The sequence below is a fragment of the Leptonotus elevatus genome, chromosome 8 (genome assembly GCF_054856555.1).
Source record: "Leptonotus elevatus isolate MCC_2025b chromosome 8, RoL_Lele_1.0, whole genome shotgun sequence".
Taxonomy (NCBI): domain Eukaryota; kingdom Metazoa; phylum Chordata; class Actinopteri; order Syngnathiformes; family Syngnathidae; genus Leptonotus; species Leptonotus elevatus.
In genome coordinates, this window is record NC_141246.1 from 17,315,463 (window position 1) to 17,338,476 (window position 23,014).

The 23,014-nt window shown below is 39.2% G+C and overlaps 3 protein-coding genes and 1 long non-coding RNA gene across 6 annotated transcripts; 1 reads left to right on the forward strand and 3 right to left on the reverse strand.

Moving 5' to 3' along the window:
* The first annotated feature begins 3,673 nt into the window (after positions 1-3,673).
* Positions 3,674-5,328, forward strand: LOC147170031 (uncharacterized). Its single transcript, XR_015095875.1, has 3 exons — positions 3,674-3,834; positions 3,904-3,978; positions 4,951-5,328. It is a non-coding gene; the product is annotated as an uncharacterized LOC147170031 (long non-coding RNA).
* On the reverse strand, positions 5,313-15,347 carry best2 (bestrophin 2). Of its 3 annotated transcripts, XM_086084017.1 has the most exons (10): positions 15,191-15,344; positions 13,833-14,053; positions 13,673-13,767; positions 12,392-12,625; positions 12,122-12,276; positions 11,948-12,025; positions 10,813-10,965; positions 10,648-10,728; positions 9,889-10,043; positions 5,313-6,854 (listed from the first exon to the last, which is right to left on the reverse strand). In XM_086084017.1, exons 2-10 carry the CDS (start codon positions 13,994-13,996, stop codon positions 6,107-6,109), a joined length of 1,863 nt encoding a protein of 620 aa, XP_085940143.1. In that variant the 5' UTR covers positions 13,997-14,053; positions 15,191-15,344; the 3' UTR covers positions 5,313-6,106. The 3 variants fall into 3 exon arrangements, with proteins under 3 accessions (XP_085940143.1, XP_085940142.1, XP_085940144.1); XM_086084016.1 differs by having other exon boundaries at positions 11,948-12,276; positions 15,191-15,347; XM_086084018.1 differs by lacking the exons at positions 13,673-13,767; positions 13,833-14,053; positions 15,191-15,344 and adding an exon at positions 12,717-13,511.
* A 458-nt stretch (positions 15,348-15,805) lies between these two features.
* On the reverse strand, positions 15,806-20,370 carry get3 (guided entry of tail-anchored proteins factor 3, ATPase). Its single transcript, XM_086083981.1, has 7 exons — positions 20,203-20,370; positions 19,137-19,284; positions 18,760-18,908; positions 18,384-18,534; positions 18,195-18,302; positions 16,951-17,148; positions 15,806-16,825 (listed from the first exon to the last, which is right to left on the reverse strand). The coding sequence occupies exons 1-7, from the start codon at positions 20,340-20,342 to the stop codon at positions 16,697-16,699; spliced, it is 1,023 nt and encodes a 340-aa protein (XP_085940107.1). The 5' UTR covers positions 20,343-20,370; the 3' UTR covers positions 15,806-16,696.
* Positions 20,371-21,420: 1,050 nt separating this feature from the next.
* On the reverse strand, positions 21,421-22,950 carry LOC147170034 (noggin-like). Its single transcript, XM_086083667.1, has one exon. The coding sequence runs from the start codon at positions 22,621-22,623 to the stop codon at positions 21,727-21,729; it is 897 nt and encodes a 298-aa protein (XP_085939793.1). The 5' UTR covers positions 22,624-22,950; the 3' UTR covers positions 21,421-21,726.
* Between the last annotated feature and the right edge of the window lie 64 nt (positions 22,951-23,014).

Genomic DNA, 23,014 nt, shown 5'->3' on the forward strand with positions numbered 1-23,014 from the left:
TGAGTGCAATCACATCAATTCAAATGCAAGCAAATGTTGCACCATTCGACGTAACTCACAATCTCGTTTGGTCATTCCACCCTCAGACAGACCACAAAAACACATCCTTTCATTCGTACTGATAAAATGACCTTGTTCAACGAGCAGTAGAGAGAGAGACACCCAGACACAAAGAACCAGACGCGCAAGTCCTCACGCACAAGGGAGAACTTCTTCCTAACTTCAAGTTGCGCAAGACAGGGAGTGGCCGTAACACGCACACAATCACGCACACGACAAACAGTGCGGACACGCCTGAATGAATAAATACACGCGAAAGGCTTTCAATCAGTGTAACGTCGTAAACGCCGACTTGACGCTTCACATGTTTATTTAGTTGAAAGTGCGCGTTTCGTAACACTCAAGCAACACAGCAGGGAGGACAGCCTTTTGTGCGTACGTGCGTGCGTGCGTGTGTCTTTCACCAGACTAGTGGGAAATATTCCAATCGTATTGCACTTAAGGTTATTTTAGGTAATGAAAACTAACATTGAATAAAAAAAAAAAAAGCTTTGTGAACAAAATAAAATGAAAAAAAAATTATATTTTTAATAATAACTTAAACTAACAAAAATTAACTATAATTATGGTTAAAATGTTCTTCATTTTCATATTTTGCAATTCATTTAATACGTTGATTTTAAACCTAAAAACATTCGAACAGTCGTCTGGGAGTTGTAGTCCTTTTATCTTGCCACAATAAAAGCGCCACCAGATGACATGGTTCCAAGGCCAAGGTTTTTGTGTTTGACTTTTGGTTCGAATAACTTTTGTCATTTAAGTCAGCCTGAAACGCAACGTTAAGAAGTGCAATTATCAATTGTGCTAAGTGGAAGAACTGTAAGCCCTCTTTCCAAGGATTTATTGAAGATAAAATCGTTTTTCTTTTTAATGCCTTAAGAAGTTAAGAATGTCTTAAGAATACCGGTACAAGAAAATTAAGTCTTAATAGTGCTCAGTATTTATTGTTTTAATTTTCACTCATTGTTTACTCTCCTTTGTATATAATAGCAAAAGACGCGTTTTTATGTATGAATCCCCCTTTATTTTTATTTTATATATTCATTGTAGTTTACATATTGTTACCAAATTGTATTATCTTCTAGCAGTGTTTGTTAATATTAATGTTCAATAAAGTGTTCAGTGCTGATCTTTTTTGGTTCATAAAAAGAGATACAGTTATTTTAAAAACAAAACAAGTACAATTGGTTTTAATACTGCTTAACAGGAATTCATTCCACAAAACTAAACTGAAACTGAACTGGTTGCCAGTCAATAGCAGGGCACACAAATTTTAACTATTTCTATTGGTTTAACATTTTTTCCCACTTTTGTTAACAAGAGTAAGAAAAAAAATATTGTTCATTACGACCAGATATAACATTTGTGATTAATCATGAGTTAACTATTGAACTCATGCGATTAATTACAATTAAAACATTTAATCGCCTGTCGCCCTAATTTTAATAATTTTTTCTTTTTTTTGAAAAAAGATAATTTTAAAAACGAGAAGAAAAGATTATAAAAAATTACGTTTTTGAAAAAATATTATTTAAAAATAGAAAAGATTATTAGAAATTTGGTCGTCAGGCGATTATTATTTTTTTATTGTAATTGATTACATTACTTCAATAGTTAACTCACGATTAATCACAAATTTTATATCTGTTCTAAATGTACAATAACAACTTTTTTTCCCTAGGTTTTCATACTCTTGTTAAAAGTGGAAAAAATGTTAAACTAACAGAAATAATTTGAATAATAGCAATATGATTAACTCATATATTGCCATTGATGGCTTTAGACGTCTAAAATTTATTTTTGACGTCTCAAGCCATCAATGGCAATATATGAGTTAACAATTAGAATAATTGTTTTTTAAATTACAAGGCTGTTACCCTGAGCAGTTTATAACAGTAACTGCATGGCTTTGCGTGTGAGTGTTGTGGCCTCTCATTCTAGTATGTACAGTAACTGTGTCCAGTAATAGTCGCAGATTCGACGCGATGCACATTCCGATAAATGTTTATCTTCTTCACACTTCGCTCTCTTTTTGCTGCAGCAACAATAACAACAGCCACAGCAACTCAGAGGCATGTGTAGAAAAAGTGAAATGTGCAAAACACACCCACGCACAACACACACGTGCGCATGCATGAGTTAAAGAAGACTCAAAGCCACATGGTTGATTTGAACCCTAAAAATGAGATTCAGTGGGATTTGCTGAGCTTAGTGCTCTCGATTCTGGAGAAACACACACACACACTCAACCTATTCTTTGAAATCCTCCTCCACATTTGTGTTTTCGCACTTAATGGGAAAACCACATTTCTCAAATCAGCTCAAAGACTGGAATGGGTTGACCTTGCTAGAAATGCATCTCAGGGACAGGAAATTGAGAAATCTCAACTTGCAACTGCTGGCCAGAAGTTCTGTGTTTCTCACTCTTTTGATTATGACAATTGATATTAAGGGCAGTGTGTAGTCCAGGGTATACAGTCACTATTGAGTATACCCACTTTGAAATCCGCCCAGATACACACCATTCAGCCATTCACTATTTTTGTTCATTGTTCACTAAATATTGTGATTTGTTTTATGAGATTTACTTTGTTTGCCTCGTGATAAATACATTTTACATTATTTCAAGCTGCTTGCGTTACCAAACTGTTCTTAACAAGCCATGATCATTTTATTATTGTGAGCAAGTACAAATGACGGATTTTTAATTCTTACATGTCACCGTTTCTAAAAAGGACGTCTTTCTGGACTATTTAAAAAAAAAAACTGGTGAAAATTGAGAGTATACTCACTTTTCCAGGGACCACGACACCACTGATTAAGGGGGATCTGTAATTTATTTGTCTCTATTTACTGACTGTGTAGTCATGACTCAGAAAAGCAGACATACTGTTGATGTTTGCAAGTCATGGTCCTTTGCAGTTACCCAAAAGCATGAAATGATAGAGTCGGCGGAAGAGATGACCAAAGAAACAAATTTATTTTCAAACTAAGAAAGCAATAAATAATAATAATAGTAATAATAATGTACAATAGTGTAGCATGTCATTATTTTATTTATTTTTTTATCCTGTCAAGGCTCCTCCTAAACATACATGCCAATCTGTACAATAATCACAGAGAAATTTCCCAATAGAAAAAAACGGTGTTACAAATGTTAATAATAATAATAATAATAATAATAATAATAATAATAATAATAATAACTAAAAGTTGAATATCACGCTTCTTTTTTTGTGTTTTAGTCCTGCATACCATTAAAGAAAGGTCAAACATAAAAGTGTCGTATTTATTTTTGCCCTCCAGTTTTGACGAATTTAACTGTTCTGAAATGATTCACTGACTTGATCAGGTTTTGTCATTTTTTAAGTTGTATTCATTCGAAAAGAAAATGCATTTATCAACATGATTTATTTATAAAGAGTATAATTGCTAAATACTGTTTTAAGGACACTTTAATATCATGACTTTATTTGAACGTGACCCCATTGTGCTAATTGCATTGTGTTATGGTGTTTGTAGCCACTAATCCGCAGGCCAATGAATGGCTGGCCAAGAGTGAAAATGTCCGAGTCAGCAGGCTGGCATCTCTGAGCTGAGCCAGACCACCAAAGTCTGCACTGACTTCACATTTGATTGTCTCTGCCAACAACAAAGCTGCTGTGAAGAAAAAACAATCAACGAGGAACAAGTCTCACTTTTACAATCAGATTGTATTGCGACGTGATGACAACCAGGAAGAAAGCTGATCAGCGTGATGCCGGGATGGTGGAGGTGAGGTTCGACCTGTTGCGGCCTCTCTAAACTATTTGTCCTATGAAGTGAAAGATTCTGATTGGACAGGACTATCAGGGAGAACAATCAAAGACACAGCGGGAGCGGGAGGAGGAACTTCTCCTTACTGCCTGGAAAAGCATGGTGGGTACAAGAACACTTTCATCATATCTGGTGACTTCTTTTTTTTTTTGGAGGGATGCACTGATCCATTTTTTCCCAAACTGAGTACAAATACAAGCATTTACAATTAAGCACTCTGCAATACTAAGTATCAATATTTAATCGATACAGTAGCTAATATTGACATTAGATTAGATGAAAAGACTAGTTTTCGCAGAGTAGAAAGAGTAGAAATAATCCGCTTATGATTATTTAACCTGCACCATTTGTGTTTGAATTTTCACTATTTGGAGGTTCAACCTCGACGCTAATCCGTTAGCCCGTCTATAGGGTTTTGCATTTTGTATTAGCATTAAGATGCACTTTTTGTACGAGGAAGCCACGTGTTTCATTCTCTTTATCTCTTTTGTGTTCCTTTTACAGTAAACTGGGTAGAGTCATAATCAGCTTGAAACAAGCACAAGTGCAATGTTTTGAAGAACACACACTGAAGAGAAATGTGTGGCTGGTTAAGTGGTATCGGTGTATTAATAGTACACTATGCACTGATACTAATGCTGGCTTGGTGCATCTATAATTAATATTCAGCGCTAATTGAGAGGTCTACCACAGTCAGTGAAGTGACTTAGTAATTCATTAATTTAGAGGTGTTTTCCAATAACTTTTAAACATGGTGTAACGTACTGTATTGAATAAAGGCAACGTTTTTGGTACAGATCTTTCCTCAGTAATAAACAGAGGTGGCAAAAGTACACATAATTTGTACTTGAGTACGGATATGTCTGTAAAAAGAGTACTAAATCAAACTCTTGCACTGGTTAAGGTAAAATCATAATCATAATTATAACAAGAAGTGCAGAATGAAAAACGGGGGGGGGGGGTATTTTAAATAAGTATCTTGCTTATTTATATCTTGCTTCTCTGAATCTGAACGACGGTTATTATGACCTCCTAAAAATGATGCAACGTTTCTACTCGTGCTTTCGCTTGCAGTCCTCTGCTCTGGAGCAGCAGCAGCCTTTGTGTGAGGACCGCAAACCTCCAGGCCCGTCCCAGTCCTTCCTTTCCAGACAGAGGCAATCCTCACGCAGCAGGAAGGTTTGGCATCCCAGGTAGAAGAAGCCTTCTTCTTCCTCTTGGTAGCGTGTGTAAGGAGAATGAACATGTGTGTCCTCATCATGGACACTGTAGAAATCAAGGTTTTTTACTTCCTTTGTACTGTAGTGTTATATCGCCCTCTGGTGGCAAATGATGTAATTTATCTTCCTGTCTGCACTGTAATGTAAAGTACGCTTTTGACTTGAAATAAAAGGCTGCTCTAAAATGTGTTGTAGGAAACGATGCAATATGCCATGTCACGACAATACAGATGTATACACTTTATTCATTCCAAGTTGAAATATGTAAAAACACACTATTGAAATACTAACATGCCTTTTTCAAAGTAAAAAAAAAGAAAAAAGGCTCTAATTGCAATACCGTACAGAGGTAGTTCTTTGACAATGTTTTGTACAAAAAGTGCTTATTCACATCAGCCTTATCTTATTGTCGTTCCTGTTGTTTAACAAGAAACAAGCTGTCACACTGCTGCAAACATTGATCAAAAGAGATACATGCTGACATGTTTTGTCTCATTGCACCAAAAAACAGCCCTCTTTTGCATCATATCATACGGGTAACATATCATGATATATAAAACATACAAATGACAGTGTATAGCAAATGTTATAGAAACACATAAATGTCAAACACTTTTTTCAGTAGACGCCAATTTGACCATCTAAATATGTAAACATTTGTATACTATATGATTACTGTAAATTATATGTTAAAGATGTCATACAGTATTTACAATTTCAATCATCATTCAGTCTAAGTTTAAAAAAACAAAAAACATCCATCATGTGTTGCAGTCCAGAAGACAGACAGCTTTACCAGCGGATATTTAATCCTGGTTCTTTATTTCCTTCCTCATTCCAAAAACATGCATGTTAGTACATCAAAAACAATATACTGTCCTTAAGTGTGAAGGTGATTGTCTATAGTTCCAGCTCACTCGCGACACAAACGAGGATAAGCAATAACAAAAGACAGATGGATGAATTCAGCATTATAGTTTCAAAGTTAAAACGACAAAAGTGGTGCGCGGCTAAGTCCCGGTCAGCTCTGATCCCATACTGACACTCCGGAAGCGCTGGGACTCGAAACATGACACGGCGGGGAAGGACAGTTTCTGTTGACCTAAAGAAGGATGAAGAATAGAGGCCGCCGCTTTGTGGTGGTTGATGACAGGCTGCGAGCTGCAGTGCTCCAGACCGTAGTGGGAAGTGGCGTGGAACGGGAAAGGAAAGGAATGATGGAAGTTGAGGGGAACTTGCGAGTCCTGGAGCGGAGGAAGAAGCTGCAACGCAGGAGATGGGATCTCTGCTTTCTCTTCTTCTTCCCGTCTTTGGGGGACACCTTCAACTCCACTCTCATTTGTCCCAGTATCCTCGTACCTGTGGCTGATATCAGAGTGCATGTGTGGCTTCTCATGCTCGGCCCCAAACTGAATCTCGAGCAGAGGCACCCTGGCGCCCTTCTCCTCCCTGAAACTACACACGGTGCTCTGGCCGTCCTGCCCCAGCCCAGACGGCAAAGAGCCCCCTTTCCCTATTTTGCAACTTTCACTGTCGTCGTCGTCATCGCTGTTGCACCGGTCGATGCTGGGGGAATGATAGAGTCTCTGGAGCTGGGCCGAGGTGCGTCGCAGGGCTCCGCTCATGAAGCCCGTGTGTGAGGGGCCCGCGTTCAGGAGCCGGTTGAAGAGAGCCATGTTGGGGTGACGGCTGACCGTCTCCTCCGTGTTTTCTGCGATCTCCTCCAGAGGCTGGAAGTGCATCTCCTCTTTGGGAATCCTGCCAGATAGCACACGGGCAGTTCTGTCAGTTCTTTGATAATCATACATAACACTGATGTTGTTGATGTTCTATATTTATCAGGGGTTGATAATGCTTTTTATTACACACCTTCCTAAGTGGGGAAAGTACTCACGATATGTACTTAAAGTAAGAAGAACAGATAAACAAGAGATAACAAAAAAAGACTAGTTAAACTAAAATTGACTAATTTAACTTCTCTACTTAATGTAATTAAAAGTAAAAAAGCAGAAAATGAATTGTACTGTAATTAAGTTCAATAGTAAAAACTTTTTTTTTTAAATCCTCATTTATACACAATCAGTGTTTTAATAACTTGGCACAATGAAAAACACATAATTGATCACCTTTTTTAATTATATAATATATTTTAAACATTTTTCATTGCGCGTTTAGGTTTCTTTCATCCAAGAGCTCGCTAACTATAGCTCGCTAACTATAGCTCGCTAACTATAGCTCGCTAGCTATAGCTCGCTAGCTATTTAGCTAGCTCTCCTCCCTGAAACTACACACTGTGCTGTGGCTGACGGTGTCCTGCCCCGGCCCAGATGGCAAAGAGACGGCAAAAGAAATTCATTTACAAAACAAAAGACTTACTGTTCGAAATGGAATAGGCTGAAGTATTTTTATTTTTTTATTTCTTTGGAAGTCATTACTATTATTCATGGAGAACGAAAACAGTAAAATTTCATCCTTGTTTTGTGGAATAACTTAAATGTCTCTTTTGCTATTTGTTTTTGACACAATTGTGACATTAACGTATTTTGTTTTATTGTTATTTTAAATGTTCAACAACAATGCGGCCATACTATCTGCCGAGGGAACTCTCGCATGTCATCGCGATCGTAGCGTATGTTCCCCTCTCTGCGAATGCTAACACGGCCAGCGCGGCTCTCCAGTCAGCTGCAAACACAGCATCCACAAGTCCTTCTCCTGATAGCAGGTGACTTTAACCTTGCCTCTCTCTCCTCTACTTTGCCAAACTTTCAGCAAGTATGTCACCTGCCACACCAGTGGAAATAAGACCCTTAATCTCTTTTATGCCAACATCAAGGAGGCATACACATCCTCACCCCTTCCTCCTCTGGGGAGATCCAACCATGATCTTGTGTATCTTCTCCCTGTGTACAAGCCTTTAGTACAGACAACCAGCCAGTAGTCGGTGCTGGATTTCACTTTACTTTATTTTCTTTGATCCTTCCTCGGGTCTCCTGACAACCTCACGACTCTAGCTGGATTCTGAAGTATTCGGTTTAGGTGAACGGTATGGGATTTTTAATAAGTTTTAGGTGAACTAATGAGTACACACACTCACACGCACGCACATATGCACACACACACCCGCACATGCACATACAAAAACAAAAAAATGAGAGAGAGCAATGATGATGACATGTCAAATCGGTAAGATTACCGAATGAAGACTAAATACTGAGCTCTCTCTAGAGAAAAAATAAAATAAAATAAATATATTTTTTTTTAATGTTTAAAAAAGGAGAATGGTGACAAAGCTGTTATGTATCTGGGGTAACGCATCCCACCCCCTGTGCGGGACTGTTCGAGATATGGAGAGCACCATTAGTGCTAGGCTTTTTCACCCACGCTGTAACAAGGAAAGGTACCAAAGGTCCTTCCTACCCGCTGCTGTTAAACTTTACAATCAACTGTACTCTCGGACGACCATTGATGTGGTGTGATGTAATGTAATGTTTTAATTTCAAATTTAACAAATGTGATGATGATGCCATATATTTGCATTACTGCGTTTCTCTGTTTTTATTTAACTCTTTGACCGGCAAAAATGTTTAATGACGTATGCTAAAATCCTAATGAAGGCCGCCAATAACGTCAATTGACGTCAACTACAGGGTTTTTTTTCTCAATGAGCAGCGCAACGTCTTGTGCAGCACTGCCTTGTCATTGGGGTTGTAAAATCCCAAAACAGCCATTAACTATGGCCAACAGATGGCAGCATTGTATATCTTTTCAATGGGCTCCTGGTGTATGGAATTACAATGAAACATGACAAATCTGATGAAATAGAACGTTTTCAAGAATGACGTGAATGATCAAAGCCTTTGTCACATTAAATCTAATTCACAGAGCGTCACTTAACAAAAAAATAATTTGTGTCAAAGTCACTGTTGTGCAGAAAATTTATCTTTTCACAAAAAGCTCGGTTTCTCCTTATCTTTTCAATTTTCGCTCAATGTCACTCAAATTACCTTTTTTCAAATGCTGATTACTAAAGAACGGAATAAGGTAGAAACATACCTTTTTTTCCTAATGAAAAAATGGATTGCGATTTTCCATTTGGTGCCCACCATGTATATATGGTCAAACCCCACAATATTCTGTTTGCCTTGAAAGATGAGTTAAAATACTCAAAATCGGCTGGCATTGTTGGGGTTGTTTTTTGGGATAATGTTTGGCAGTCAAAGAGTTAACTGTAGGCTACATAAGTATTTTTGTGATACATATTACTTATATATGATGTGTGATGATGTGTATTGCTGCTGATAGCGCTGTGAATTTCTCCACTGTGGAATAAATAAAGATGCATCTTATCTTCTCTTATCTTAAAGTTGAGATAAAGTAAAGTTGAAAGTTGAGTCAAGCTAGCTTGATTTTTATGCAATCAAAACAATATATTCCCGACAACACAATATGCTGACAACAAGCCTATCTTGACAAAGTAAGGAGGAGAAAGTATTGCTTTTCAAAAAGGTAGCAAAAAGTCATCAGAAATAAAACAACAACAACAACAACAGACACCTGACTGACATAAGCTCCAATACAGTAACCAAAAATGTCAGCAACTTGAAAAAAGTATTAAGTACTTAAGTACTCCGAAGAGAAGACAATGCTATCGCTAAATCCCTCCTGTAATTATCATGACCATGTTTTGAACTCATATTAAAATATATAAATGTAAAAAACAACAACATGAATGTAAAAGTCACAAGTCGAATACTGTACACACACAATAAGAAAATGAAATCCCGAGACTCACGCCATGTCAAAGGTCGACCCTTGGAATGAGGGTTTGCGCAGGACAAAAAGAGTCGCGGCCGTATAGGGTGGTCTCGGGTTGGAGTCGTTCCAGTAGCGATCTCGTTCCATCATTGGCAGATCGCCGTACATCTCATCCACTGCCATCATGGACACCTGCAGGGTAAAAGTAAAATGCATATCGTAAATGAATGAACGAATTTGCGCTCCACGGACATTTGGAGTAGATGTCATTGTACCTCATTTATGACATCATTGAATCTTCACCGCGATATTACAAGCATTTTCCCTCCACCAAATCCTTTCTTAATCCTAAATTAAACACCAGCATACTTAAAATATTTGATTGTCATTATTATTTCCCATGACCCATGATTTCAAATTCTAATCTGACAACTTTCGTTTACAGAAATATAGATTTTAGTATGACGCAGTGCAGTGCTTTTACTCCACCACAAGCTTCGACGACTTCATGCTTTGAATAATACTTCTCTTAAAAAGGCATAAAAGCGGCACATTCTTGTATCAAATAGATGCCGTTTCAATATAGTGAAAAGAATGTAAACGCAGCAGCCCGAAGATTAGTTTTGTTGTTGTTCTTTTTTAAAGATTTTTTTTTTTTTGCACCCACTCACACGCGCACATACAAACATAGCCTCCCAGGCGGGGAAGCGAACCCACGCCAATTTGCATCGGAGGCAAGTGACGGTTCCACAGCAGCCCGAAGAAGAAACGACCAATAAGACAAGAATCATCCAACCTGGAAATTTCTATCAATCAACCAGTTGGTCTCAAAGTCATCGTCGTCTTCTCCAAAAGGGTTGATCAGCTGTTCTGCAACCTTTAGCAAAACAAACGTTTGACAAACTCAATAAGACATTTGAAGGTATTTGATTTCATGTTTTCAAAGTAAACAGCCAGTGACCTTGAGCCACCCGGAGTAAAAGAAAAACTGCAGCAGGGTGAAGATGGGCACGTAGAGGTCAAGGTCATGACCTGGATAGCCTTGACTTGGATCTAGGAACTGGCGACCGATCAGACATACCAGGAAAAAACTGTACACGGCTAAAGTCACTACCTGCAGGACAGACGGGGGAACAGTTTACACTAGTCTTTAATTTTACTGATTAAACAATTGGGTCATGTGACATGTCAGAGGCAAATGCGTTAAGTCACCTCTGTTTGGGGTCCAACACATGGCTTTAAGACTGCTAAATGGTTATTTGTTTGCTCTGACAGATATAAATGGAACATCCATGCGACATGTTTTTACTTTCAGGGCCTTATTTTTATGCGCAGCACAAGTCTAGCGCAAAGCAGTCTAACGGTGCGCATGGGTGGAGTTTTCTTTCTTTTGGTATTTTCCTCGACTAGCACAGCAATATAGTTGTACTATTAATGTAGAAACTTCATGAGTGAAGACAGTCACGTTTAGTAAATTTCAAAAATACAAGTTTGTTTTTGTAAAATTACGCCTTTTACTCTTGAAAATACACTTTCATTATCTAACAAAAAATGATATATTCTGGACTAAATACACACTTCATTGTCAAAATATAGTACAGTGGGCCCTCGAGTTACGAACGAGTTTCGTTCCTATGCTGGCGATGTGACACGAATTTCCGCGTAAGTCAGATTTCACCTTTAAAGTCCAAATTTGTGATACATCAAAATACTTAAAAAATAAGATTCTGAACTTAATATTACTGCTTAGAGGTGGATGGGAGAAAAAAAGGCGCTAGCTCTAGCTAAGCCTAAACACTGGGGACAAAATGGCGGACGAGGGACAAAATGGCGGACGAGGGACAAAATGGCAGACGAGTCAAAACGTCGTAACTCGAAGATTCACTTTACTTTAGCCTGGACGTCTATCCAGTACGTATTTGTCATCTGTATCTAAAATAGCAAACAGAATCAGTGTTTTGATAGTCACACAAAAAAACAACAACAATACTTTTTAGATAATGAATTTTACTTGTCTTATTCAACTTTATCGGCCCCCACAAGGAGGGTTTATACTATGAAGTGACGATGCAGAGCAGACGTATCTGTCGGTTTACCTGAGTATAAACCAGTGGAACACTGATCATGTCATAATGAAACAGCATGCCGCATTTCCCCCTGAACACATTCAGCTCCTGCTTGGAAAGGGTCACAATTCTGGGTGAGATCACATTCCAACATGAACCGTGCCCGTGTGTGCGTGCATGCGTATGACTGTATGATTGACACACCTCCAGCAGCAGCTTGAGCATGTGATCATCTTTGATGCGGCCCTCACAGCGGGCCACAGCCGCCAGGTTGGTGAACCACACGCAAGGGATCCAGTATTTGTTGTAGGGAGAGTGGAGGCCTTCGAATTTCTTGCGCTCTTCTCTGGTCATGAATCCTGCACAGTTGTCAAATGCTAACGTGAAGTGTCTTAAAATAGCAAATCAGAGAAGTGGCAATTATTTCGATCAGTTCTTTCAGATTATATTTGAGTAAAGTATAATGATGCTCACCAGCCTCCACCACATGGTCCATGGTGGGGAAACGCTTGAAGACGGCTGTGCTGACAGATCTGAGGATGAGCAGGGCCGACAGACTGGCGTAGCGCATCATAGTGCGTCTGAGCAGACGGCCTCGCTCGTCACTGCCCTGCAGGCCCCCCGACAGGACGCACATGAGCCGATCGGGAAGCGGGATGCTTGTGTACTGGTTCCACCAGCGGTTCACCACCAGGGTCACGTAGAAACCTGCTCACGGCGTTCCAGAGGGAACACAAGCCAAGGGTCAACTGTGCTGCTGGGAGGGTTGTATTAAAGCGCAAAACGAAGCTTTACTTACGCTAGAGGGGTCATTTCAATCATTTGGCTGAATTCTATGTTGAATGAAAACTTTTGAATGACTCAAAAATGAAAAGGAAAAAAAATCTGATATTGGAGTGACAGATGTTAGTAGTTCATCATAATGCCAATTTGTAGGTTGTGAAGCTTTTTATGGTCTCATATCATAATGCAACTCTGTCCAGCACGTTCGATTTGCTTCACAGTAGAAAGGTTCTGCGTTTGAAGCACGGCTAAAGCCTTCCTGTGTGGCTCTCGTCCACGTTCCAATGAGGACCAAGGTTATTTTAGTTAACGAAAACTAACAACAAAAAACGAAAAACTAAATTCAAAAAACAATTTCGTCAACGAAATCAAATAAAAACGAAAATGCTTCTTCTTTTTTTACGAAAAATAACTGGAACTACAGTTTATGTTTACAAAACTAACTATAATTATAGCGAAAATATTCTTCGTTTTAGTCTTTGGTAATTAATTTAATGCATGAGCCTTTGGTGATGATTTTAAATGTGATTTTAAGCATATTAACCGGAATAAGGACATTTGAAATTTTGTGTCACACAAAAGTGACGCCATCTAGCAACAGCCAATAGAAAATCACCTTCAGATGACGTAGCTCCAGGCGACAATTTTGCGTGCTTGACTTTTGGCTTGACTTGGCTCGCCTGCTCAGGCGAAATGCAACGCTAGGTAAGAAATTTGCTACTTTTTTACTTGAAGTAATAAACTAAAAAAATAATAATACTGAAAGTAACTAAAACTAAACTAAAAATATATATTTTTTTAAATAACTAAAACTAATGAAAACTAACAGAACAACCCTGAAAACAAATTAAAACTAACTACATTTAAAAAAAACTAAACTCAAAACGAAATAAAAAGTAACTAAAATGAAAATTCCAAAACTACTCGAAAAATTAACTATGGGTGTGGATTGCTGATGGCATCTCCGCTTACCCAGTACAAAGGACATTGGGATGAGGCTGGCATAGTGGTTGCAGTAAATTGCCAGCTTCTCAAAATACCTCTTCTGAACATCAGGCAGCAACAATCTAAAAGAAAATCATTACCATTAGAACGCTAATTGTTAGCTGTTGCTAATTGAAAGCGTTATTACCTGTATGAGATACTAATGGCTGTGTACATGGCAAAAAAAGCCAGGAACTCCTTATACAACACCTTGTAGATGCTTCCCTTCCAAGCCAAAAGCAGCTTGGAGAATCCGCAGAAGCGAGCGTTTGCAACTCTGGCCGTGTAGGTGACAGTCATTGTTGCCAGCATGCACCGACTGGCTCAGGAGAGACAATGCGCTGTAGGTTTAAGTCAACTCACTAATACCTGCATGTAGAACACAAACAAAATGTAAAAGTGTGGTTCTTACTCGGGCTGGGGAGCTGCAAGCTTCATTCTACACAGCAAAATTGGCAGTGTTAATTCAACACCTATAGAGTTGAACTTGACACCTCAAAAGTGTCTATATTGGTCACACTAAATATAGTTAAATCAAGACTTTTGAAAATTGTGTTGTTGTTTTTTACACTGAGATGGGGTTAAAACAAATGTAACGGTAGTTGACATTTAATACTAGTCAACACTGGTCAGTGTTGATTTTACACTAGTGTGTGGCAATTACTCTTCGTTGTTCATTGATAGGTGTGAAGTCTGAGATTAGTTACATCTCTTCAGTTACGAAATTACACTCTGGGAGTTAAAATAACTCCCAAAAATTTACCTCTGAAATTTTAACACTCCAATTTTTGCTTCGTAATATATTTGATTGTAAATTTACAATTTTTTTTTTTTAATAAAGTGATGCTTTCATCTACCTCTAGAGGGAGGCCACATTCTACTTGTATCCTACTGAGAAAGTTAATGATGCTTTTATTGTTATTGTGTATGAGACACTCATTGAAACATCCATTTAAAAAATCCGAATTTTCAACTGCTTGATAATTACTCAAATTAATGTGTTCATCTAACATTGACTGGTGACTAGTCCAGAGTGAAAAATGCCTCACTCTCAAAGTCGGCAGGGATATGCTCTGCTGCTCCAGCTCACTCAGGACCCAACTGAGCACAAGCACTAAATAGAAAATCGATGGATGGATCTTTTATTTTGTTTAGTTTAGTGTTCTACAAGTTCATCACATTTCAGTGAGAAATGTGAGTCTCTTAGCTAAATAAGGTCATCAAATTACAAGCTAGAAACAGTTCGCACTTACCCTTCAACCATAAACAAATTAAACATATATCATATATACTTGATACACTTTTTAGTGTTTAATTTTGCATTAAAAATTGTACCATTGTAGTCAACTTTAGTGTCTGGGATTTCGATCTTTAACATCACTTTGGTTACCAAATATGGTTCCTTGACAAAAACATCGAACACATTTGTGACCATTTCAGATTAGTTTTAATGAATCATATTTCCACTAAATATTTACTTATGACTTTTAAACAGAAATATCTTACCTGTTATAGTCTAGAAGTGCTAATTGCTCATTTCGGTGCGTATTGGTCCACGGGGAAGTGGCTTCTTTTCACAATACGGTTAAAAGTCCTGAGTGTGAATGAGCTTCAAGAGCACCGACGCCTCCGGCATCTGCATGGCGCTAATCCTCGGATCCTCCTTGGTGCGTCCAGTGGCCAGTGCGCCCCGGGGTAAATCCCCAAATGGAGGACGACGAGCAGCTCGTTAGCGCGGTTCCCGACCGGGAGGGAGCCGCTGGATGATGGAGCACAAGCGACAAGCCGTAACTACCGAATTGCACTGGAGGAAATTATGAAAGCCCAGCATGTGTAACTTGACAAACATTTGCGTTGAATAATAGCAACAACAACAAAAACGATGGAAACATTCAGATTATATGAAACAAGTGATCGTAAACTGGAATTAGGGCCATTTTAATCAAAATAATAACAACAATCCATTGGAAGTTTTACTCTTCAGTGTTTTTGTGTATTGTTGCAGAGCCCAAATGTGAAAGGTTAACTGCAGCTTCATGCTTTGTCGAAGTCAATCCATTGCCCTGTTGGAGTGCTTGCCTTGAAGGTGAAGTGCTCGCTAATGAATGCCCACAAAAAAGCTCTCTGTTGAATTCAGTTTAATTAACACTCGCAACATCATTGCAAGAAATTCACATAGAAAAAAAAGTTGTTTTTTTTACTTGTATGCATTCACTGATAGGATTTACTTGCAGCATTAGCCGAGTCAATCTGTATCCATATCCATCTAAAAGTTCAGCTCACGATTCATGTTGGGCAACATTCGCTAATTTGTGATCAACAATGCACTTCATGATGCTAGACATGTTTTCTATAGTGTCTTTAAAGTTCAGACAATCTATTTGACAGTTATGAGCGCAAACCTCATGCCGGAAGCTCGGCCGGGCTCAAATCATGATTTGGATCATATACTGCTTTTGAATCTCAGGATGCTGCCACAGACCACAACAAAATAAATCACTGGTTATTAAATTATTAGTTAAGATTATTAAAACGGTCCAGGAGCCTTCAGTATAATTCTATATAGTATTTATATAATGTATAATATGATATTGTGTTGAACAGCAAATGAACCCAAGACTGCTCTGGTTTATCTTTCTTGTAATGACATGGATGGTCTTGATTGAGTCAATAACAAACATTTCACAGGTAAGCTGTAAGCAGAACGATGCTCAGTATGGAGGAAAGGAAGCTAGTTAAATGTTTTAAAGTAGGTCTATTACTGCTACAGATATGATGCATGATGAGGAGAGTAAGGCAGCACCAATGTATAATGTCCCAGCTTTCTAACAGGGTGACTTATGTCGATGCGAGTTGTCATCAGCTGCACTTGAAGCGTGCCTGCTTTGTATGCTCCGCTTTGCACGAGGGGTTGAGTACTGACGGATGAGAGGCCGGCTGGGGGAACTCAGGGGGGGGGCGAGGGAAGTGGTCGGGGTGGGGTGGGGTGTTCTGATCCCGTAATGACGGGAATTACTTGTTTGGTGGCTTATAGGGCTCCAGAAGCTGCTTTGAGAACGTATTGACCTTATCGGCACCTCGGACTTCATGGGGCAACAGAGGCAATTTGACTATGTGGAAATCTTCGTAAAGGTCCTCCATCTGTCAGAAACAAACGCACACAAAGCAAGTTCGTATTTTGGGGTCAGGAGCCACTGCTGCAAAATTTTTAAATATTTGTGTATCTACTGTCTTGACCAGCATTATATCATAGCAGAAACACATACCTGGTCCAGATACTTGGACTGAATCTTGTGTCGCGCTTCGCACATTTTACACGGCCTCTCGGTATCAGGGAAAACAAGCTGGTTGACGATGATGTTGTGAGTATCAATGCGGCACTTGGCCAGCTCTTGAATTAGCCGCTCCGTCTCATACAGGGACAGGAACTCGGCGATACACACGCAAATAAAGGTGGTCTGCTCCTGTGGTGGGCAAGAATGAGTGAGCAAAGTTCCATGGGGAGTCAGAAAATGGTGGAATTTGACGAGGTTAACATAACAAGTCACCTGTCAGCGTGACATTTAACAATTTGATACAAGCAAAGACGGGAAAAAATGTCACATGACAAGATGTAGTTCTGATTGATTATTCAACAACATATAACACTGACAAAGAATAATATTTTACATAAATATTCTATAGTGGATTTTTTCTTTTATGAAAAACAGGAACCTTATTAATTATATAATAAGAAAAATATTACTGAAAGCAAAAAACTCCACCAACGTAGAAACTGTGAAAAAAAAAAGACGTTTTTTTTCTGATTGCCAAACTTAACCTTTTCCCACGTGGCCTTACACACCAGGCCTACCTATGTGCTAAACAATTCAAAAGTTGTACTATAGAAATAGAGATTCACTTTAAACAAACAAAAAAAACATTATTTGCTTGGTTGAGTTAAAAATGATGATTATTCTGTTTGACTTATAACAGGGGTTCTCAAAATTAATCTTATACGCCAATTAAAATGAACTGTCATGTATACCCCTAAATGCCATTGAATTTTTTCTTTATATTTTAACCAAAATCCTGTATTCATGACCCGTTAAATTGAACTGAACTGAAATAGTTTTGGAGGGGTCTCTTTTTTTAGTCGAATGATTTAAGTTAAATATGAATTGATCATCACAAGCTGAGATGAACTGCTTCTACAGCAAATAGAGAGGAGCTAGTTTACAACGTCACAGTCACTGTAGCCGACTTAGCAATTTGGTCGCGATATTTGGCAACTTTTGCAAGCCCTCTGTTCAAAAGGCAACTTTAGTTCCAGGTAAGAAACTCACAATGTAAGCCGAACCACAAGGCAGCAATGGACTCCATTTTGCTGAACATCGCCAAAGACATGATGTCCAATTAGACGTTACAAAAGCAGCTATTCATCAACAAGTTGTACACTTTTTCATTTTAGGTGATACAACAATTTCTTGCTAATTATTTGGCAGACCACAGTGAAGAAAAAGCGACTTACGGGGTCTTTGAACTGCTCACTAACTGAGCGGATGACAGGCAGAGTCTCTTCCAGCTTGGACGCCAGCTGGTCTGCGTTCATGTCACCCAGGCCCAGCATGTTGCACATCTACAAAAAAATGGAAACCGTGAGCTTCATTTTGTGGATATCTTCAAAGAAGTCTCTTTGAGGTTCGGCACCCGTCCTCACCTGGGAGATGAACGGACTGATCTGGTTCTTGATCTGCATGAGTCGGCCCAAGCCGCGTTCCACTATGGTGGGGAAGTTCAGCAGGCGTAGCGTGTGGCCAGTAGGCGCAGTGTCGAAGACAACCACAGAGAAGTTCATTCCTTTCACTAACCTGAGATATAAGGGAGAAGCAACATGAAATCATACTGTACACATTATATTTCCAACAATCAGTACAGTTCACTGGAGTAATTTCCAAACATGGCTTTGGATCCTCTTACTCGATAACATCACAGTCAGGTCTTACCCAGTATGTGTTAGATATTACAACCCTTTACAATAGCAACGCCATGACTCGTGATGAGCAATGTTTTTGACATGAACGTGGGCATCTCACCTCATGACCTCTGCATAGCTCATAGCTTCATCAATGCCAGGAAAGGCGCTCATGGCCTCCTGCATCATCTTCTTGCCCATGCTGAGCATGTTGTCTTCTTCAAAGAACTCATCGGGTAGTTCTGCTACCCCCAAGCTCGGATCAATTTCCTACACTCACACAAACACATTTGTGGAATAAAAAAAAAAGTAGCAGTAGTTGATTTAACCACCCTCCGGGTATTCATTTTGCAGAATGATGGCTTGTGCTTTGAGAATGTCAAATTGTCATATGACTGAAAATGCAATTTGATACAGACTCCCCCACTAGCTTCTTAGAACACTCTGACTGATTCACCCGTATGTGTACTCACATCGTTCACCAAACTGCACACTTACCATAGCAAACAGGTTGTCATAGCCCTTGACCTTTGTAGGCACCTTTGAGAACTTCTGGTCAAAAGCATCAGAGATGTTATGAGCGGGATCAGTCGAGATGATAAGGACACTCTCTCTGACGGCAGCCAGCTGGACAGCCAAACTGCAACTGGAAAAGTTATTCAAGAAAAAGGTTAACATTAACTTATGCAAGATCAATTAAAAAACATGGACAACATCACAATTGTTCTGCAGGTAGCAACCAATCACAGCTAAGCTTGCGAGCGTCACATGACCAAACACAAGACAGGTGAGCCGTGATTGGTCGTTACCTGAGCAACTATCATGTCATTTTCAGTCAACAGACAAATGGTCGCCCTCTGGATTTAGCTGCGTAATTCATATTCCACAAACGCAATATTAACCAGAATGCCATGTTTAGACTAGACGGGGCACATACAAATTATATATTAAATTTTTGGTTTGACTTCCCCTTAACTTTTTTTCAGAATTTATAAATTTTAGCTACAATTACATTAAAAACTCATTTTGTTAAATTACCTACTATGACAGCGCATATCAAACATAATGTATTTGTTGAGACATGATTTTTGTGTACATCGTTTCTGTGTGTCGTTTCATTAACCGTCCAGTGTTTTCAAAACAACGGTTGAAAGACAAGCGCAATATAACCACAAGTGCGAGATAACGTCGGCAGTAAAATATTGTCTTAAAACATTATAGGCAGCGTTGTCTTTCATAAGAAACAAAAACGATTTGATGTAATCCTCCATTAGAAAACAGCTGTAAAAGACGTGAGTCATCTATCCGTTGGCTGTCGCAGGTTAGCTTCATAGCTTGCTAGCCGGCATTTTGACAGTTTGTGACCCTTACAGAAAAAGACACGATTCGAATGTGGTGTTAAGTGAATACATGACATCTCTACAAATGAACATATTAAATGATCCGATAGCCACAAACCACGTCAACTAATGCTGCAAGCTGATTGAAAAGCTGGTATGTCAGTTTGCAACCCACACGGTGACTTAGTATCTTAAGGCTAATGAGCAGTTTTTTTCCCACTTACCTACACGTCGTTTTACCGACACCACCCTTTCCACCAACAAATATCCATTTCAAAGATTTCTGCTCGATAATGTTCTTTAATGTTGGTTCTAAAGGCTCTACATCAGGCGCATCTTCATATTCGTCTTCCACCGCTGCCATCTTGTGTGTGTTTGCAATCGTCGTAAAGCTCGGATTGGGTGGGTGGGATCAACCCAATGTGCAACATTCACGACTCGTCGGAATTTGGAGTTTCAACGACTACTACTCGCATTCTACATAACGATCAACAGGGGGCGAATTAAGTGGTCGAAGAAGTCCCACTTAAAAATCGTCACCCTCCTAAAATAATGGCCAGAGCCACTTTTTCAGTTTTACAAGAAAACACAAAGAACTGAACCTCTTATATTATATTATATTTCATGAATTCATAATTTCATTTCAGGGGTATAGCCAATTTTAGTAGAAGTGGCCAGTATCTTGGGGAAATGGTAAAAAGCGGGTATGCGGTACACTTTTCGCTGCCTCGCCGTTTAGCGTTTTTTTTTCGTGCAATTTTGGATGCTTTTTTTGTACAGTAGTGTTCCTAATAATAATAATAATAATTAAAAAAAAAGGTTACTTTGAAGAGTGAGAGTATTTAAACGAGAAAAAAAATGAAAACGTAAACGCCTCTATGAGAAAAGTGTGTGTTGTGAAGGGTTTTACAGACTTAAACACTTATAGTAAATCTAATAAATAAAGCTGACTAAACTTCACTTATGGCGGGTATGTTTTGGAACGTAACCCTCAGCGATAAACGAGGATTATTTTCTTTTTTTGTCAAAATATGACTTGGCTTTATCTTAACAGGGTGACGAAATGTAAATTGAGTTTATTTGTTTTAGAAAACATTTTCTTTGTTCAAAAGGGTTAATTCAAATAAATAATCATGAACACATATAAAGGCTTTTTCTTAAAGTCATCAGTACACAAAGCTTGGTAGGTCTGAATTTGAATTGTCCTATTAGTAAGAGTCTCCACAAACCTCCAGACATTAAATTAATTTGATAGATTTGTTGGCATTGTAAGTACTGTACATATCACAGATGGTAAATAAAAGGAAACAAAGGAACTGTAAAACATATTTTCATTTAATTCAAATGGGGGGCGACATTGCCACAAATAATCACCTCATTCAATTTCCAGACATTTATTTCATGTCAAAGTGATGGGGGGGGGGGGGGGGGGGAATCAAGAATAGTGTTTAGAGTGTCGTTAGTGAATCATTATCAAGAGGCACAACATTTGATTTAATCTGTATTTTAAAATCAATGAACTGCTGTTGTAAAGCTAATAAACAACATAATGCAGTGGAATGATGGCATCAGTACTGCATTGTTATTGGAATGTACTGCAATGCTAGCAAATAATAATCAGCAATTGCTTAATGTGAAACAACTCCCCTTAAAATGTATTTAGATTCAGCTGCATGGGGGGAAAAAAGCACACATAGTAGACATTAAATTTCTAAGAGGAATTCCTTAAGCACCAGTGTGTAAAGCAATCATTGACATTTACATGTACAAGCTGTGACCACAGGATAAGGCACCGGCCTCCATAAACACTTCCTAATTTCTTCACTAATCCCCAGCAACATGCTGATATCAGATATGCCACTACTCTTGATCTGCTTGGACTCATCATCTCTCACTTTCAAGCAATGCCAGGCCAGAATCTTAATATGTGTTGTCTGGGCTCTCACGCACTCCATGCCTTTGGGAAAGGAGCAACTTCGCACGCCGTCTGACTTTTCACAGTCAGTCTGCCGCAGCCAGCGTGGCCAGAACGCCGGTCCCAGATCCACCCACTGGGAACGCAATCCACATGTGGCTGAGTGCACCAGCCAGACTCGGACCGAGTTGGCAACAGCTGGAGGCAGAGAGCTGAGGTCCACATCTGCCGCTTCCCTCGCCAACCCCCGCTTCTGGTTTATTCGAGCCTTCCACAGCACTGCAGAAGCACTGAGGTTGAAGTCCTCACTGGAAGTGGTGAAGTTGATTTTGACAGGTAGGGAGTCGCCTCTTGCCACAACGTCACAGTTATCTTTGTCTGTGCAGACAGCAGACCCTTCAGATGGCTGATCAATCGACATCCAGAATGGATCAAAAGAGGATCCGAGAATGCGAAGTAGGCGTGCGGGTCGGTAATGCCTGGGTTTGGGCATGTAGGTGAAGTCCTCTGCAGTGGCCAGCATGGTGTATGGGCGAAGTGGCTGCGAATAAGACGGCAGACTAGCTCTTAACTGAAGAAATGGTGAATCCCTATCAGTCTGTTGCTGATCCTGAACACCATTTGGAAGCTGATCCTTGGCGGGTATGCTGGAGATAGAAGCTGCTGCAGGTACATGGAGTGCACATACAGCACACATGCAGCAGCAGAGATAAACATCCCAGTTGAGCATTGCTTTCGTCTGAGTGGTCTTCAACAGGAGAATGAATTATTTCTTGTTCGCGTCCTTTTCTCTTTTTGAGTTATGCCAGTTCTTCTGCCCTCCTATTATTGTGTGTGCCGTAGGGACATCATGTACCAAGCGCCAGACATCCTTGAGTTCCTCAACAATAACATTCACAGAAATTAGTGCTTCTCACACAAGCAGTTGGCGTATCGTTGAGCATGGTCAGTACGCCCGAACCAGGATCTGATGTTTAGACTATCTTTCCATCGGCAAAAATACGGGATACACCTGAGAAACTTCATTTTATTTGTTGTAACATGTATGTTCATAGTCATTTGCTTGTGAATGTCATTAACTGTTGTGTTTGTTGATGCTTTGTTGTCTTTCCTTGTGTAAA